Source organism: Mirounga leonina, unplaced genomic scaffold, assembly GCF_011800145.1.
Source record: "Mirounga leonina isolate KUSES-001 unplaced genomic scaffold, KU_Mleo_1.0 Mir_101664, whole genome shotgun sequence".
Classification (NCBI taxonomy): domain Eukaryota; kingdom Metazoa; phylum Chordata; class Mammalia; order Carnivora; family Phocidae; genus Mirounga; species Mirounga leonina.
The window spans coordinates 7,206,665-7,219,569 of NW_023270175.1; the positions used below are offsets into that span (position 1 = coordinate 7,206,665).

The 12,905-nt window shown below is 34.4% G+C and overlaps 1 protein-coding gene across 2 annotated transcripts in view; it reads left to right on the forward strand.

The window, feature by feature from the left end:
• The window catches only part of HTR2C (5-hydroxytryptamine receptor 2C), a 265,143-nt gene that overhangs the window by 137,140 nt on the left and 115,098 nt on the right, over positions 1-12,905 (forward strand). For both annotated transcript variants that reach the window (XM_035006112.1, XM_035006121.1), the window contains exon 4: positions 1,739-2,052. In XM_035006112.1, the coding sequence (XP_034862003.1) occupies positions 1,739-2,052 (314 nt within the window). The remainder of the gene's footprint in view (positions 1-1,738; positions 2,053-12,905) is intronic.

Here is a 12,905-nt window from a genome sequence, read left to right on the forward strand (position 1 = left end):
TTTATTACAGTATTTTACTTGAATTTTAAAATGTTAATAGTTTTTCAGGCCAAGCATTCCAGTTTAAGTTTAGAAAGTACGGTGTATGTGCAAGTACGTGTGCATAATATCATAGATATGATATCATTACGATAATCATAATCATCCAGTTTTACTACAGTATATTTCTCTGATGATTGGTAATAAATGATGAGCTAATCAAATCACACATGTATTTTCCCTATATAGAGATAACATTTTTAGTTCAAAGGAAAAGTGAATAAGATAATGAAGTAAAAGCATTTATATGAAGACCTCAGACTCTGGATGTTGTAATGTCATGTGTTCAATCTCCCCAACTCCGGAAAGACCCTTACTTCAACAGTCTTGCAAAAAAAAAAAAAAATTATTCAGCACGTATTTATACGAGAGAAAACTTCCTCCTCTATAAATAATAACAAAGTTTAGCAACCACTACATATAGTGTAGTTGCTGCTTAATATTTATAAAATAACTATTACTGAACATAGAATACACAAAAAACAGTCATTTTCAAATAATAATTTTGCTTTTAAACAGGAAATATTGAATATGCTTATCTTTCTTATCTATTTTACTAATGAAAATAAATGTTAGTTTTATTAGATACTTTGGGAACACACACTTTGAGAGGACACTTAATGTATGTAACCTGAATAAATCTCATACCACCACTGGGGGAAGTTGATTTGGGATGTACAAAACATAGCCACGTCCACTTCTACATTGTTTGCCACCTGATCTGATATTCTTACTAGTGGAGTCTACGAAAGTACCATCCCGAGAGATGCACAGTTCAAATGACTTAAGAGATTTTGTATCCAGCACAGGAAAAGCAGCAAACCCATAGGAATCATCACCACAAATCAATCATTTTCTAGCCTAGAACAGGGCCCAGAAAACATAGGACAGAAATGAGCAGAGTGTCAGAGAGAAGGAACATTTATAGCACAGATATTAATATGTATGGACCAGCCTAAAGTCACTCTGCAGCTGTGAGAAGGGAAAAAGAGTTTTAGAAAGAAATGAATATGCACTATGGCCAACACCCACTGTGCCTCTTCTAACATCTTGCCGGAAGTTTGTCTGATGACAACTTATTCCTTGTTAGCTTGAGATTAAAAAGGGCAACGGTCCAATTTTCTTGTCAGGTACTGGATACTTAAAGGAAAATCTCCTTTCATTCTGTTGTCAGTTGTCTCAGATGATATCTAGAAGAAATTAATATTGAAAAAATATAAAAATAGACCGTTACAGCAAATCAAACAAGACTGTGGTTTCATATTGCTTGTATAGAGTAACAGTTTAAAATACAGGCCTTGAAATCAGTGGGACCTGAATATGGACCCTGCTCCTGTCACTTACTGGCTGTGCTGCCTAGAGAAAGTTACTTAACCTCTCTGAACCTCAGGCTCTTCATTTGCATAATGGATATAACCAATCTTAACATCAAGAGGTTGTTGTGTGTGTGATCAAATGAGATTACATATATATAATTTTATACTATAGATAATTTTTATTATATATATATTTCCATAAACTAAGTGCATTACTCATAATATTCTTTGGATAGAAAAAGAAATACTGAGATGATGATGATGATGATGATGATGATGGTGAAAAGGGTTGCTGAAGGAAAAGCAATTGTTTTGTATAAGCAATTCATTGGGTATAAGCAATATAAGATGTATCTGATGGGTTTTTTTTTCTTAATTTTCAGCGTGCACCTGATTGGCCTACTGGTTTGGCAATGCGATATTTCTGTGAGCCCTGTTGCAGCTCTAGTAACTGACATTTTCAATACCTCCGATGGTGGACGCTTCAAATTCCCAGACGGGGTACAAAACTGGCCAGCACTTTCAATCGTCATCATAATAATCTTGACAATAGGTGGCAACATTCTCGTTATCATGGCAGTAAGCTTGGAAAAGAAACTGCACAATGCCACCAATTACTTCTTAATGTCCCTAGCCATTGCTGATATGCTAGTGGGACTACTTGTCATGCCACTCTCTCTGCTTGCAATCCTTTATGGTAAGTACAATTTTATTAGTTTTTTTAATCTCAGATTATATCCTAAATGTGTGTCAAGTATCATAGTAAACACTCGTACGGTTAATCATTTTACTTATATCATTGGAAAATGAAGAAAAAAGCCAATTGTGTGACAGAAGAAGTGGATGTGTATATCGTATTTATTAAATAAATCAGTAGCAGAGTCTTCAAAAAGCAAAAGGGACATTTTATAATATATCAAAGTCATACCCAAATACTCTATTGCTCAGTCTCACTTATAAACAATTACAGTGGCCTTAATGTATACAATAGGACAGTGACAGAAACATGTTCTCACCTCTGTGTTCTGGGCGGTACACATACCTAGTATCCTCTCTTCCACAAAGAAAAAGAGACTCATCATCTTTAATAAATATATTTTAAATAATCTTTTTAAATGTTAGCAAACTAAGTGCTTGCACATAATATGCACTCAATAACAGCTATTATTCTTTATGGAGTCTACAATTTATGTTTTTACAAGGTGACAGGGATAAGAAATTAATTAATAATTATATAAGTGCAATGTCACATTATCACAATAAAATTCAGGCATTCAAAGTTTTCATAATATTGATTTTAGATAGGTTTTTCATTTTTCTTTTCATATTCTGCCATCCCTTTACCCTATTCATTTCACATTTTATTTTTTTATTCAAGTGTAATTAACATACAGTGTTATATTAGTTTCAGATGTACAATATAATGATTCAACAAGTCTATATAAGTCACAGGGCTCATCAAGATAATAGTACTCTTATTCCCCTTCATCTATTTTACCCAGCTCCCCTCTGGCAGATACCAGCTTATTCTGTGTATTTGAGTCTGTTTTTTTTTTTTTTAATTTGTCTTTTTTTTTTTCTTTGTTCATTTGTTTTGTTTCTTACAGTTCACATATGAGTGAAATCATATGGTATTTGACTTTCTCTGACTGATTTCAATTAACATTATATCCTCTAGGTCCATCCATATTGTTGCAAATTTCAAGATTTCATTCTTTTTTATGGCTGAGTAATATTCCATTATAGATATGTGTATATATACACCATACTTTCTTTTTTCATTCATCTATCGATGGGCACTTGGGTTGCTTCCATATCTTGGCTAGTGTAAATAATGCTGCAATAAACATAGGGATGTATATATGTTTTTGAATTAGTATTTTCATTTTCTCTGGGTAAATACCCAGTAGTAGAATTACTGGATCATATGATAACTCTATTTTAAATTTTAAACATAAAGGAAACATCCTCAGGGATTTCAGGTAAAAATAAGGAAAAATTTACAAGAGTAAGAGAATTAGACTGACTTCACAATTAACAAAAATAAAGCAAAGTAATAGGAGCAATATTTTTCAAAAAGTTAACCAATTGTAAGACACTCTTTCAAAGGCAAACCTATAAAGAAAGAAAACAGATCACTAGTTTCAAGGGGTTTAAGGTGGGAGGATGACTAAAAAGGGGTATTTATTTTGGTATATGTTGATATGGTGGTAGTTTTATATACATATGTAAATGTAATATATATGATGTAAATATATATATAAATTCTTAAAATTTGAAAAACTATGAATTCTAGTGTGCAGTTTTAAAAAGGTGAATTTTACTGTATGTAAAGTATACCTTAAATTAAAAAGTAGAAAAACCTATTCAAAGTTTGAAATGAAGATTTTTACATCCAGACATGCTAACCATGAAGGCTATAAAAAGTTGAAATTTATTTTGAACTTAGAGAATTCTGAACCCATAAGCCTTTCTTAAGAAATTAAATAGTGGATGAGATTAAACTAACAAAGGAATGATTGGGAAAATTTCATCCAAAAGACTGATGATGAGCATTTAATATGGGTAATATTAGAGCTAAGACAAAAATAATAGTGGTATAAGGGTAGAAGAATACTGTTATATATTATATAGCATCTATTATGTGTTATAAACTCTAAAAAATTAGCAAAAATGCAACTAAAATTAAGAAGAGAATAGAAAGGGAACGAGGAAGAGGAAAGTAAAATAATTTTATTGATTTTTCTATAAACAAAAGGTGGGAGCTAAATGATACCATAAAAAATTGGCAAACCAGAATGTAATAGAGTTAATAAGAAAACAGTGGTTTAAGAGCATTAAACATGATATAAATAAAACATGATATAAATGTTATATTAAAGTTAACCACTAAAAAGAAAAACAAACCTTCCAAAACCCCAAAAGAAATGTAATTAATGAAAGAGCAAAAAACATCAACTAGAGGAAGAAACACAAAAAATATAACATTATGCCCTCAACATTATACCATGATGTAATATGACAGAGGAAACAAACATACCAGTAACAGCGATAAACTTGAATGAACCTAAAACACGACTAAAAATGAAAGATTTTTAATTTGGCTTAAAAAGAAAGGCCCAACTATATTCTGTATACAAGAGAAACCCTTAAAACCCAGTGATTCATAATGGCTAAAAATAAAGGGATGAGCAAAAGTGCACCAAGTAAATGGAAACAATAAGAAAACAGAAACTGTGATTTGATATCTAACAAAGTACATTTTGAATGAAAACAGCACAAGAGTAAAAAAGAAAGATGCTTATTTATGATAAAAGCCATAATTAACGGGCACCTGGGTGGCTCAGTTGGTTAAGCGACTGCCTTCGGCTCAGGTCATGATCCTGGAGTCCCTGGATCGAGTCCCGCATCGGGCTCCCTGCTCGGCGGGGAGTCTGCTTCTCCCTCTGACCCTCCTCCCTCTCATGCTCTCTGTCTCTCATTCTCTCTGTCTCAAATAAATAAAATCTTAAAAAAAAAAAAAGCCATAATTAACAACAAAGATATAGCAGTTAAGAACATCTATGCCACCAATAACACAGCAATGCCCCTTATAAAGCAAAAACAAAAGAACATGGAAGGACACATTTATGAATACATTCTACTAATGGGAGATTTTAACACATCGTGCTCAGTATAAGAAAGATTGGGCAAAAAAATTAAAAGGATATAGATCTTATGCAGGTGTGTTGAACTTTATACTCTTATCAAAGAGAGTATACCTTCTTTGTAAGTGCATGTGGAACACACACTGCAATTAATAAAATACTAGGCCACAAAGAAAATATTAGAAAAGTAAAAATATTACCCAAAGTACTTTCTGATAAGAAGACAATAATATTAGAAAAATTAACAACAAAATTTAAAGACATCTCATCTTTTTTTTTTGCATTTTTTTCTTTTTTTAATTATGTTATGTTAATCACCATACATTACATCATTAGTTTTTGATGTAGTGTTCCATGATTCATTATTTGCATATAACACCCAGAAGATATAACAAATTTTTAAACAATTCTTGAGGGGCACCTGGGTGGCTCAGTCGGTTAAGGGCCTGCCTTCGACTCAGGTCAAGATCACAGGGTCCTGGGATCGAGCCCCACATTAGGCTCTCTGATCAGCAGAAAGTTTGCTTCTCCCTCTCAATCTCCCTCTCTGTGCTCTCTCTCCCTCCCTCCTTCTCTCTCTCTCTCTCTCAAATAAATAAAATCTTCAAAAAAATAAACAACTCTTGATCAAAAGGAGAAATGCAAACTGAAATTACAGATTTCTTTAGAAATATAACAGCATAAACACTGCATATCAAAATCTATACAATATGCTTAAAGCAGTGATCGGTGGAAAATTCATAGCCCTAATCACATTTATCAGTAAAAATGAAAGCATACAAATGAATTAAATTCCCAGCAAAGCAACCTTGGAAAAAAACTATAAAGTAAACCGAAAGAAAGCACAAAGAAGAAAAAAAACTAAAGAGAAAAGCAGAAATTGACTACAGCATAAAAAACAATATACCTGATGAATAAATCAAAATTTTGGTTTTTTAAAAAATTTTTAAACAAAATAAAAAATCATCAGCTAACTTTAAAAAAGGAAGAAAGCATGTATAAAATAAGATACCACAAGGAGAATAACAACTGAAGCAAAATACACTTTTTAAATCATGAGATTATTTTGTAGATTTATGTGCAGATCAATTCAGAGCATTAAAAAATAGGTAATTTTCCAAGTGGAATAATTCTATTATAATGGGCAGAGGACCTGAATAGATATTTCTTCAAACAAGACATACAGATGCTCAGCAGGCACATGAAAAGAAGCTCAATATCACTAATCATCAGAAAAATGCAAATCAAAACCACAATGAGATATCACCTTACACCTGTCAGAATGGCCAGAATCAAAAAAGACAAGAAATAACAAGTGTTGGTGAGGATGTGGGAAAAAAGGAAACTTAATGCACTTTTGGTGGGAATATAAATTGGTACAACCACTGTGTAAACCAGTACAGAGGTTCCTAAAACAATTAAAAATAGAAATACGATACAAGCCAATAATTCCACTACTGGGCATTTATTGAAAGAAAACAAAAACACTAATTCAAAAAGACACATATACTCCCATGTTTACTGCAGCATTATTTACAATAGCCAAGATATGGAAGCGTATCTCTATGTTCTTCCTAAATTAATGTATCAATTAGTTCAATTCCAATAAAAATGAAAAGATTTAAATTTTTTTAAAAGTATGTTGTCACAAAAACATTTAACATAAGAGCTACCCTCTTAACAAATTTTTAAGTGTACAAAGCGTTATTATTGACTACAGATACAATGATGTACAGCAGATATCTAGAGCTTATTCATTTTGTTTAACTGAAACTTTATACCTGTTGCTAAGTCCCCATTTTCCCTTCCTTCACTCTCCTGGCAACCACCATTCTACTCCTTGATTCTATGAATTTGACTACTTTAGATACCTCATATATAAGTGGAATCATGCAGTATTTGTCTTTCTGTGACTGGTTTTTTTCACTTACATAATGTCTTCCATGTTCATCCATGTCGTCACATATTGCTGATTTTTCTTCTTTTTTTTTTCTTAAAGATTTTATTTATTTATTTGACAGAGAGAGACACAGCGAGAGAGGGAACACAAGCAGGGGGAGTGGGAGAGGGAGAAGCAGGCTTCCCGCGGAGCAGGGAGCCCAATGCGGGGCTCGATCCCAGGACCCTGGGGTCATGACCTGAGCCGAAGGCAGACACTTAACGACTGAGCCACCCAGGCGCCCCATGATTTTTCTTCTTTTTTAAGGCTAAATAGTATTCCATTATATGTAGTATATATAAAATATATATATATAAAACACTTCCTTTTTTCATTCATCTGTTGAGGGACATGCCGGTTGTTTCCACATCTTGGCTACCATCAGTAGTGCTACAGTGAACATAGGTGTGCTAATATTGCTTCAAGATCCTGAGTTCAATTCTTCTGGATAATATCCAGATAATATCCAGAAGTGGGATTGTTGTATTGTATGGCAGTTCTATTTTTAATTTTTGAGAATCGTTCATAGTGTTATCCACAGCAGCTGTGCCATCTTGTGTTCCAACCAACAATGTGCAAGAGTTCCCTTCTCTCCACATCCTCACCAACACTTGCTATTTCTTGTCCTTTTGATTAACCATTCTGACAGGGTGAGGTGATATCTCATTTTGGTTTTGATCTGCATTTCTCTGATAATGAGTGACATTGAGTATCCTTTCACATGCGTATTATCCATGTCTATATCATGTTTGGCAAAATGTCTACTCAAGTGCTCATTTTTTAATTGGATTACTATAGTTTTTTTACTTGAGTTGTAGGAGTTCCTTATATATTTTGGAGAGTAACCCTTTATCAGATATATGACTTGCAAATTTTTTTCTCCTTCCCCCTTCATAGGTTGCCTTTTCACTCTGTGATGGTTTCTTTTGCTGTGTAGAAGCTTTTTTTTTATTATTTATTTTTTTGTTGCATATGCTTTTGATGTCATATCCATAAATCGCTGCCAAGGCCAATGTCATGAAGATTTTCCCCTATGCTTTCTTCTGAGAGTTTTTTGTTTCAGATCTTATGTTTGAATCTTTTGGATGCTTATCCTACAAGAAGCTTTTTTGTGGAGTTAGATAAGTCAATACTAAAGTTCATTTACAAAATTAAACATGCAAGGATAGCTTGAAAAAACTGAAAGAGAAAAGCTATGCAAGAGGACTAGCACTAGGAGATATTTAAGCATATTATAAAGCCTTTATCATTTAAAGTAATACAAAAGAGATTAATTGAATGTACTATAGAATGTCCACATAATGGAGTACCATGAAACTATTAACAGGAATAAGAAAGTTCTCTATTAACTAATATGGAGTGATTTCCAGCATATACTATCATGTGAAAAAAGCAAAATACAAAAGAGGAGATAGGGCATACTATCTATGCAAGAAAACGGACAAATACAAAAATATACACATATCATCTTATTTTTGTAAAAAATAAATACAGAATGGTTAAATGAAAAACTGAGATTTATTACCTTCAGGGGGAAGGTAGAAACTGGAAAGAGAGATTGGGGATAGAGAATTATACTTCTCTGAATACACATCTTAGATAATTTTGACTTTGGGAATTGTGCTAATGTTTTATATATTAAAAAAATAAAGAATGGGAGAAAACTCTAAAATGGATTAGGAACAGAGTCAAATGAACTTAACTCTATTTGAGTTAAGATAACCACACTGAGTAGAGAGTACAAAAATAACCACACTGAGTAGAGAGTACAAAAATAACCCTATCCCATATAACTTTAAAGTGCAAATTTTGTCTTATATACACAATGGAAAACTAAAGAAAAATGTAAACGAATGAATTGTAGTATTAGGTTTTATTTTACCAGAGGTACACAATGGTAATTCTGAAACTACTTCCTGTGTATTCTGGGATAAGATAATAGAAACCAAATTTCTCACTGTTGCATAAGGAAGTTGAAAACTTGGAAGGGGGAAGTAAGTATTGAATCCTGTGGTGTTGGGTTAATTTTCATGATATCGGTATGAATTCATGGAGAAAACAGATACTAATAATAATGGTAGTAATGATATATATAGATACAGAAATCAATATTTGTGAATATGTGTGTACTTAGAATTATTTTCTATCGCTGCCCATTAAGAGGGCCTAAAAGTAACAACATATGAGTAGGAGCAAGCACAAATGGGAATAGACATCCCTTGGAGAAATGAGGCCCAGGGCAAGATATAACAAGACTGGAACATTTTTTGAGCTAGAAAATAAGGGAGTGCTCAAAGAATGATGGGACTATATTTTTTAAAAAGCACAGAAGCTAGCTTAATGGGGCCCCCTCATCAAATCTGGGAACATCTGAACATTAAAATGAATAATGAGAGTTCTGATGCCAACAAAAATAGAGTAAGCCCACTAAAGACTCCCTCTTTTTCTATATTCATGTAATAATTCTGGAAAAAATTTCAAAAGCAATTGCCTAAGGATTCAGAAAAATAAACAGAAGCAGCCAGATTGGGAGGGAAATCAAAACTTAGAAATGTAACCTCAATGGGAGTGAGGTTTTCATTTTTTTCTCCCTCTTCTCTCTAGCCAGTACCCAGTCACATAGCCTCATGGTAATAGTACAGGAGTGGCTAAACTCTTATGGATACCCAATCTTTCTGGCCAGAGTAACTGGCAAAAGAAGCCCCGGAAGCCAAATGTCATTGAAATATTTTTTCCCTTCTTTTTTCATGCTCTGGCTTTGCCAGAGGGATGACTCTAGTCAGATAGCTATGCTTTGGTGGTGTGAGCACTAACATTTTGAAGAGACCTTTTCTTTTTTGGCCAGTGGACCAGAAAAAAAATAGGCCTCTGTAAGCCAGAGAGTATGGGAAGGAAATCTCATGGAGGAGAGAGCAGAATAAAAGTTTCCCTACTTCCCGGGGCGCCTGGGTGGCTCAGTCGTTAGGCGTCTGCCTTGGGCTCAGGTCATGATCCCAGAGTTCTGGGATCGAGCCCCGCATCGGGCTCCCTGCTCGGCGGGAAGCCTGCTTCTGCCTCTCCCACTCCCCCTGCTTGTGTTCCCTCTCTTGCTGTGTCTCTCTCTGTCAAATAAATAAAATCTTTAAAAAAAAAAAGTTTCCCTACTTCTGTTTGAACCTGCACAAGTGCCAGGCTCAACCCTTAGCTCCACATGAGCAGGACAGATCCTCAAGAAGCATAGAAAATCTGTAGAAAATTGAACTGATTTAAACAACCATCCGAGTCCAGGACCATGCCCCGAGTGGCACGTCTGTGGGACAGACTCAAAGCAGCATAGGCAAAGGTTTTGTAAACAAAAGATATTGAATCCATGGCCCACAGACGTGAACACTAAGTCTGAACCTAATTAGTTTGATTGCCTAGTAAACCAAACACAATCAGCATTCTTTTTTTTTTTTTAAAGATTTTATTTATTTATTTGAGACAGAGAGCATGAGAGGGAGGAGGGTCAGAGGGAGAAGCAGACTCCCCACCGAGCAGGGAGCCCGATGTGGGACTCGATCCCGGGACTCCAGGATCATGACCTGAGCCGAAGGCAGTCGCTTAACCAACTGAGCCACCCAGGCGCCCCCACAATCAGCATTCTTGAGAGGATTTTAACGGGACCCAGAGTCTACAAAATATAATATTCAAAATGTCCACGATGCAATACAAAATTCCTTGACATGAAAAATACCCGGGAAATATTAAAAATTTTTAAAGGAAATGACCATCAACACATGCCAAACCCCAAATTACCTAGGTATTGGAACTATCAGACAAAGCCTTTAAAATAACTACTGTAACAATACTCCTTCTAGTAATGAATAGAAATGAATGGAAATATGGAAGTTCTTAATAAAAAAACTATGAAAAAGAAGAAAGTGTAAAAAATTGAATATTTTATGACAGGAAAATCCAATATCCGATTTTTTTTAAATCACAGGATAGGTTCAATAACAATAGAGATGACAGAGGAAAGAGGGAACTTGAGGATGAATTAATACAAATCATCCAAATAGAAAGACTGAAGAAAAATGAACACGGCCTCAAGAACCTATGGGACTCTAGGAAACTGTAGAGTATTTGTGTCACTAGGAGTCTTCAAAGGAGAGGAGAAAAAGATCAGTACAGGAAAAAAATTAAACCAAAAATAACCAATTATTTTCTAAATTTTATGAAAGACACAAATTTAGAGATTTGAGAAGTTCATCAAACCTCAAAGAAAACTACACCAACACATCATAATCAAATTGCTAAACACCAGCAATAAAAAAGAATGAGCTATTATTGATAGATAACACATAAAATATGAATAAACCCTAAATAATTCAACTGAGTTAAATGAGTCACACAAAAAAGCGTGCACACTCCATAAGTCCATTTATATAAAATTCTAGAAAATGCAAACCAATCTACAGTGGCAGAAAAAAAGAACAGTGGTTACCAGGGACCAATGGGAATGGAGTGGACAGATGAAAGTTGATTATCAAATGGCATGAAGAAAATTGGAGGCATAATGAATATGTCTATTATCTTGATAATAGTGATTATTGCACAAGTGCGTGAGTGTGTGAAAGCATATCAAATTGTGTACATTTAGACAGGTACAGTTTTTCATTTGTCAATTACATCTCAAAGCTGTTAAAAATTGTAAGATGCAACTAAAGTAGTGCTTAGGGGAAGATTTATGGTGTTAAATACTTATTTTAGAAAAATAAGAATGGTCTCAAAGCAGTCATCTAAGCTCCATTTTAAGAAACTAAGAAGTGAAGAGCAAATTGAATTCAAAGCAAGCAGAAGGAAGGAATGAACAAAGTTCAGAGCAGAAATCAGAAAGATTAAAAATTGGAAAGTAACAGAGAAAAACCAATGAAACCCAAAGCTGCTTCTTTTACAAGGTTCATGAAAATGATAAGCCCCTAGCCAGACTGATCACGGAAAAAAGAGAGACAACTCAAATTACCGGTATCACTTATGAAAGAGGAGCATCACTATAGAATTTACAGACATTAAAATATAGTAACAGAATATTATGAAAAACTTTATGCCTATCAATTCAACAACTTACATGAAATAGACTAATTCTCTTAAAGACAAATTACCAAAGATCACTCAAGAAAAAATGGTTAACCTGAAGAGTCCTATTAAAAAAGCAGAATCTGTAACATTTACTCTGGTATTGTTCAAATAATTTCTTCTTTTCTGACTTTCTTTTTCCATCCTGTTTTCCTGTCATTGCATGTGCATATTTTTTTTAAGATTTTTTTTTTTATTTGAGAAGAGAGAGAGAGAGAGAGAGGGAACACAAGCAGGGGGAGTGGGAGAGGGAGAAGCAGGCTTCCCGCCGAGCAGGGAGCCTGATGCAGGGCTCAGTCCTAGGACCCTGGGACCATGACCTGAGCCGAAGGCAGATGCTTAACGACTAAGCCACCCCAGGCACCCCGCGTGTGCATATTTTTAAAAAATTTTATTTATTTATTTGAGAGAGAGCGAGTGAGAGAGAACATGAGTGGGGAGAGGGAAAAGCAGCCCCCAGAGCAGGGAGCCTGATGCGGGGCTCCATCCCAGGACCCTGGGATCATGACCTGAGCTGAAGGCAGACATTTGACGACTGAGCCACCCAGGAGCCCTTGCATGTGCATTTGAGGTGTCATCTTTAGTTGGTTCTATTTTCCATTATTGTGAAGAAATTAGAATATATATCTGAGATCTGTGTAGACAAATCAATTATATAAAGGTATGTTGTTCAGCTTGTCAATACTGTCTAGAGGTGAGTCTTTATGAAAGTTGCAGAGCATACAATTAATTGTTTGTAGCTTTGTAGGAAGCTACAGTAATCACAGCTAACATTTGTCGAGTATTTTCTATGTGCCAGGCACTGTTTTAAGCACTTTACATGTATTAAATCATTTAATTTTCTTTCTTTCTTTTTTTTTTTTTTTA